The sequence below is a fragment of the Geospiza fortis genome, unplaced genomic scaffold (assembly GCF_000277835.1).
Source record: "Geospiza fortis unplaced genomic scaffold, GeoFor_1.0 scaffold100, whole genome shotgun sequence".
Lineage (NCBI taxonomy): Eukaryota > Metazoa > Chordata > Aves > Passeriformes > Thraupidae > Geospiza > Geospiza fortis.
In genome coordinates, this window is record NW_005054350.1 from 5217658 (window position 1) to 5223657 (window position 6000).

General features: G+C 39.1%; 1 protein-coding gene across 1 annotated transcript in view; it reads right to left on the reverse strand.

Moving 5' to 3' along the window:
* NDUFV2 (NADH:ubiquinone oxidoreductase core subunit V2) overlaps positions 1 to 817 on the reverse strand; it is a 37730-nt gene extending 36913 nt beyond the window's left edge. The window contains exon 1 of the mRNA XM_014307957.2: positions 656 to 817. Coding sequence (XP_014163432.1) covers positions 656 to 817 — 162 coding nt within the window. The remainder of the gene's footprint in view (positions 1 to 655) is intronic.
* Positions 818 to 6000: the final 5183 nt, after the last annotated feature.

The window sequence follows — 6000 nt, forward strand, 5'->3', positions numbered from 1 at the left end:
AGCTCCTTCCCCTAGAGCTATTCATCCATAGGGTAGATATCCAGCTAATCCCTTGGTCAGTCATGCTAATCTCGGGAGATATCTGACTAGCCACATATTTTATAGAATCACAGTATGACTTTGGCTGGAAGGGATCTCTAAAGGCCATTTAGTTCCAGCCTACCTGCTTTGGCAAGGATGCCATTCTCTAGATCATGTTGCTCAAAACCCTATCCAGTGTGGCCTTGAGTACTTACAGGAATGGGGTAGCTTCAGTTTCTCTGGGCACTGTTAAAGAAAAGAATTTCTTCGTTATGGCCAAGCTAAATCTATGCTCTTTCAGTTTAAAACCATTTCCCCTTGTTCTATCATGTAGGCCTTGGTAAAAAGCTGTCCCACTACTAAAGCCTGTCAAGATCCCTCTGGATGGCATCCCTTTCCTAAAGCGCACCAGTTTTACCACTCAGCCTGGTGCTGCCTGCAGATTAGCTGAGGGTGCACTCTGTGTCACTGTCCATGTCATTGGTGAAGAGATTAAATAGCATTGGTCAAGGTATGGACCCTGGAGGAACACCACTTATCACAGGTTTTCACCTGAACATTCAGGCATTGCCTGGGACTCTGGACACAATCATCCAGCCAGATCCTTGTCCATCTAACAGTCCATGCCTCAAACCTTCAATTCAGAGATAACTGTGTTGGGAGGGACCACATCAAAGGCCTTACAGATATCCAGGTAGGTGACATCTGTAGCCTTTCCCCTGTCCATTGATGAAGTCAGTCCATCAGAGAAGGCCATGAAATTAGTCAGGCATTGATTTGCCCTTGGAGAAACCATGTTGGCTGTCTTTGTCTTTAATTAACTCCCTGTCTTTGGTATGTTGTTTCAGCAAATCTTCTAGGAGGATCTGGTCCATGATCTTACTGCACATGGGGTGAGTTTGAATGGTCAGTAGTTCCAGGGTCCTCCATTCACCCAGCATTCCTGGGGACTTTGCTTGACTACCATGATTTTTGGAATATGTGGGAGAGTGGCTCAGCAACTACATCAGTCAATTCCCTCAGTACCCTGGGATGCATCTCATCAGGTCCCATGGATTTAGGAATATTCAGGTTCTTCAGGTGCTCTTGAACCTGATTGTCACATAATCATGGGTTCTTAATCAGCTTTTGAAGAAATAAACTACTTTTTAAACTTGGAATTTGCTCCCAATTCTGATATACTCCTGAATTATTAATTTAAAAAAATTTTTTATAGTTTTCACATAGCAGGAGTATTAAGTCAAAACTCTAATTCTTTCTTACTCAGAAAATAGTAGTTTTCTGAGCTTGATTTCCTATTTTCTGAGTATGCTTAAATCAGGTATTCTATCAAAATCTATGATCTGTTGAAATCTGAGAAGATAACTTTAATTTTCATATCTCTTAACTGCACTAAGAAAAGTCTTTGTCTAGAAAAGCTAAATGAGAGAAAAAAGATAACAAATTCTTAAAAAGTAATGGTAAAAATACTTTTTTTTCATAATTTTTTTGTTGTCTTATTCCTGTATTTTTCAAAAATAACTCCAGCTGAAAATCTGGTTAAATTCAAGTGTATCAAATCAAGCAGTACCAAAGAAATTGTAACATACATTGACAAATTGGGAATAAAGTCAGGAGCTTACTATAAAAATATGGCCATCAAAATGTATCATGTCTTTAAAAAGCAACAAAGAGGCTTGTTAGTCTCATCATTTAGCCATAGGGAAAAATATAAAGAGAGAATTATAAAGAGATTGGGTCACCTGATAGAGGGCAATCTTGTATTTTTTCTGGCCTCATTTCACTGAAAGGTTATGGCTGTAATCTAAGCCAATGAAAGATAAAAAATCCTCTGTAACTAGCAAGCATAATTTTTCCATGGTAAACCTCAGTTTTACTGGAGGGAAAATCTAAAAATCAAAATAAAGTTTTCAGGGGAAAAAGCCCCAGGTGCAAATGTGTCATCTTAAACACCTCACACAATGTGATTTCACCATACTCAGAACATTTTCACAGAATGTATTGTTTATTTGTAATTCCTGTGTGATAAGAATGGATATTTTTTTCCTTCTGTAGTTTAAATCTTTCTTCCACAGTGTCTTTTTAAGTACTTCCCAAACAGCTCTTCTTTCACTGGCTTTTTTATAATTTCTAGATGAGACTGTCAAAAACTCTCAAACTCGGCTTGTTGCTGTTCTTTCCAGAGTCAATCCCCAAAGCCCATGGTGTTACAGCTTTTGGTCTCTTGAAGTCAGTGGATGTGACTGCCTGCCTCACAGGTGCAGGGGAAAATCTGCATTGTCCTTTTTGGATTCAATTTGTGTGGAAATTTACAACTGCTCGCATTTCTGGCAAACTGAAGCAGCAATAAAAAAAAGAAGCTCACACTGGGATGCAGAAAATTTACTGTGACCTTATTTTGGAATTTCAAATGAAATGACATAATCTTGGCCAAAAAAATTGCAACAGCCTGCCTCTGCATTCCTTCCATATAGTTTCACAAGCATCATATACATTCTTTCCCACTGTGAGAGCAAGGCCAACATATAAACTGAGTAAAGTAGTTATTATTCTCCCCCAGAATGCCACGTTGATTTTCAGTCAGCACAACCCATTCCAACACCATGCATAATTTAGCCATTTTAAAGGTATTGAGGGAGCTCTAATAGGTTCACTTCCATGTAAGTAGTTAGATTACTTCTATGCATTCTGGGTTCAGCACTCTCTGAACTCTGCCTGATAGTTAAACTATTAAGAATTAAGCCATTACCATGAAAATAATGATCTAGACTTCCAAGGAACATCCTCTCAGAGATGGGGACAGCTTGCTATTCCACACTGGCTTCAAAAGTCTTATTTGTGTTGTTAAAAAGGAATTGTGTCTAAAATAGAGAGAATGTAGCAAATTGATACAACATATGCAGTCCAAGCATCTGGTTCAATGAATATAAAGCACCTAATTTCCCATGAACTGCTAAGTTCAATCAATAGTTTACTCCTATGACTAATACTCTGCACCTTTTTCTGTATGCAAACTCAAAGCCTTCTCTTTAGGAAATCATACTAATTGAATGGATCTTTGCTAACAAAGCATGAAAATTCTTTGTTTCTTGTACTTTGTGTTTAAGTTTTTGACAAATGAAAAAAAATAGAATTTTACTTCTACGACCATGAAAATGTATGTCTACCTTAGATTATCTCCCAAAATGACCAGTTTCTGATCAATCAAAGAGGAACACAGATTTCTCCATTACTTCTGATAATGGTCGAAATATTGGCCAGAGACCAAGAATCCCTTTTTATACCGTCTGCAGGAGGGAATGAGAAATCCATAACAATTGTCTGAACCAATAAATGATGTAGAGTGGCTCTGAGGACACACAGAGAATTCAAGGACTATGCTCTCCCAGGAATTTGGTGGCACTCATTCCAGTGACTGTTCTAAGCGCTTCCATCATCCATTAGAAGCTTTATATTCAAGTGCCACTTTTGGAGCACAGGTGATCTTGGGGCATCTTTTGGAAGTAAACGAACAAGATATAAATCTCATGGTCCTGACTGGATTTAGATGCCCTGCAGCCTCTTCCCTCATGACCACAGGGATTTAGTGCCCTGTGTGTTGAAGGCCAGCCTTGACGTGGTGTAACTGTGTATCCCGGGACCAGGATGCTGTGAAAAGAGCTGTGTGGGAAAGCCAGGAGCAGCCTTGCCAAGGGCCTTCCTTTCCACAAGCTCAAGAGCTGCATTAAAGTTCAGGCACTCACCCCTGGTCATTGCCTGAGCTATGCTGTACGTCAGTGCCTGGTCACCTGGTACAAGCAGGAACAAAAAAAGACCCTGTTCGTGAGGGCAGCCTTCACAAGCATCTCGCTCCAGTCCTTTAAACTATTGCCAGGAGCACAAGGCAGAAGTCTGGCAATGAAATTTGTGGCAGCTGAAGCCTTGGTTTTGCTGGAAAGAAGGCTGTATTTTAAATATCCGTGCTAGGGAGTTGTGTCAAAGCCAACATTATTATAGCCAGTTGTGTCTGGAAAAGGAGAGAAAGACAGATATGTACATAAGAAGCAGGAGCCATGAGCTAAGAAAAAAGACCCATAATGAGTTCAAATTAGATTAAATTAAGGAAAGCAAAGTAATGCTTTTAAGAGAGAAAAAGAATCCTACCTATGCTTGTACAATGATAGGTTTTTAATTAGCTATTACCACCAGGGAAAGACGTCCTGCAGTCTCTGAACTTACTGCTTTGAAAACAATGGAAAGCAAAAAGCAAATCTAATGACAGGATTTATTATGGAAGGAAGAACTAGTGAACCAGGAAGCAACATTATGCTTCAACATAAATCCGTTAATAGTCTCCCTAAGAAGAGAGACTGTAACTAAAAAAAAAAAAGAAAAAAAAAGGAAAAAAAAAGAAAAATAAAAATTGAAAAAGCATGGTCTTTTTCTTGCATTAGCCCTGGTATGGTAGCAAACAACTTACATCTTTTTGTCAATGGCCTGAATATGCTTTTCAGCCGTTTCAATCCCTTTGAAGCTGGCTGTTGTAGCTGTGAGTGGCACTTTGTGTTGAGTTTCCAGCCTTTGGACTCTTTCTCTCCAGACCATTAGATAGCAATTATTACAGTACACTTAAGGCAATTCTTACTAGACTGAGTTATGTTTAGTACTAATTTTGGAAAAATAGCTGGGAAATGGTTGCAACTGTCTGTGGTGTGTCAACTACATAAATAAATTTTCCATTTTTCTTTTCTTTTACTAGCAAAACACCGCCAGGATACAAACTCATACTATTTCATCCTTGCAAAATTTCCAAGCCCTTCTAGATAGCCGAAATTTCCCAGAAATTCTCCTGAACCAAGTAGGAAATGAGCTTGCAAAGCCAGCAAATATTGGAGCAGCAGCATCTGCAAAGTTTCTGCACCAGTACAGTCTAATATTTAAAACAAGAAGCAGCAGGGCTAGGTGTTTACCTGTCTGCAAGCTACTGGCTGGCTTGTTCCCACTTGCTAGAAAACTCAGCAGAAATACAATGCCTGTCTTGCCAGAGATGTATCTTACAGGAAACAGGATCACACATGGCTGGAAAGCAAGATTAGCATGTAAAGTCAAAGCTGGGGTGGGGATTTCCTCTCATGTTATCTCTCAAATACATTGACAGTACTTGGGCTCTCCAAATGCTGAGTGTTACCTACACAGATTTTATGCTCTCTATGGGCCCTCCCATGCAGAAAAGACAAGGAGGCTGCTTGAGTTACCAGGGATATGGAGCATAAACAACAATCCCTTCTGTTCTATGGAATTTCTGTTTTTATTGCAAGGCAAGTGTAATCAAATGAATGGACTTAGGCACTTTATTAATATTTCAAGTAAATACAAACTAATAATAGTTGCTCCTTTTTGACTAGATCTTTCTCATTCTCACTCTCAGGAGTCTGATCTCACATTTTTAAAATGGGGTAAGCTCTTTCTATTAAAATTTAAGTAAATCCTGATTTATACAAGAACAGCAGAGGCAAGACCTAAGCCTCACATTTCCAGATGGAGGCATTTTTATTAAAGTTGTCATTCTATCTTTCCCATTCCCTGTCTGTAAATTTACTTGCAACAGTTGCAATATTAGTCCTTATAAATGTTTTCACAGCACCGGGGAAGCTTCCAATAGTGAGCTATCAAGAAAAAGAAAAGCATGTTCCATTTTCTAATGTGGCACCTCTAACCCCTCCATTAAGCAGGTCAGACTTTTTTCATCATATGCTGTGCTCCAATGCACAGTAACTCTGGAGAGAATTCTAGCAGCTGAAAATGGGTATTTCTGTCAGTAAAAAACCAGGTAGATGTAAAAATAATCCAGGGAAAATATTCTGTGAAGATATTCCTCTGGTATGTGTGATACACAGCAGGTTGCAGATGGATCCTTTTTTATTTGTCACTCAGTGAGGTGCCTGCCTACACATCCCCAGTGTTATAATCAGCTTGTAGCAGTCATCAAAAAGCAGAAAT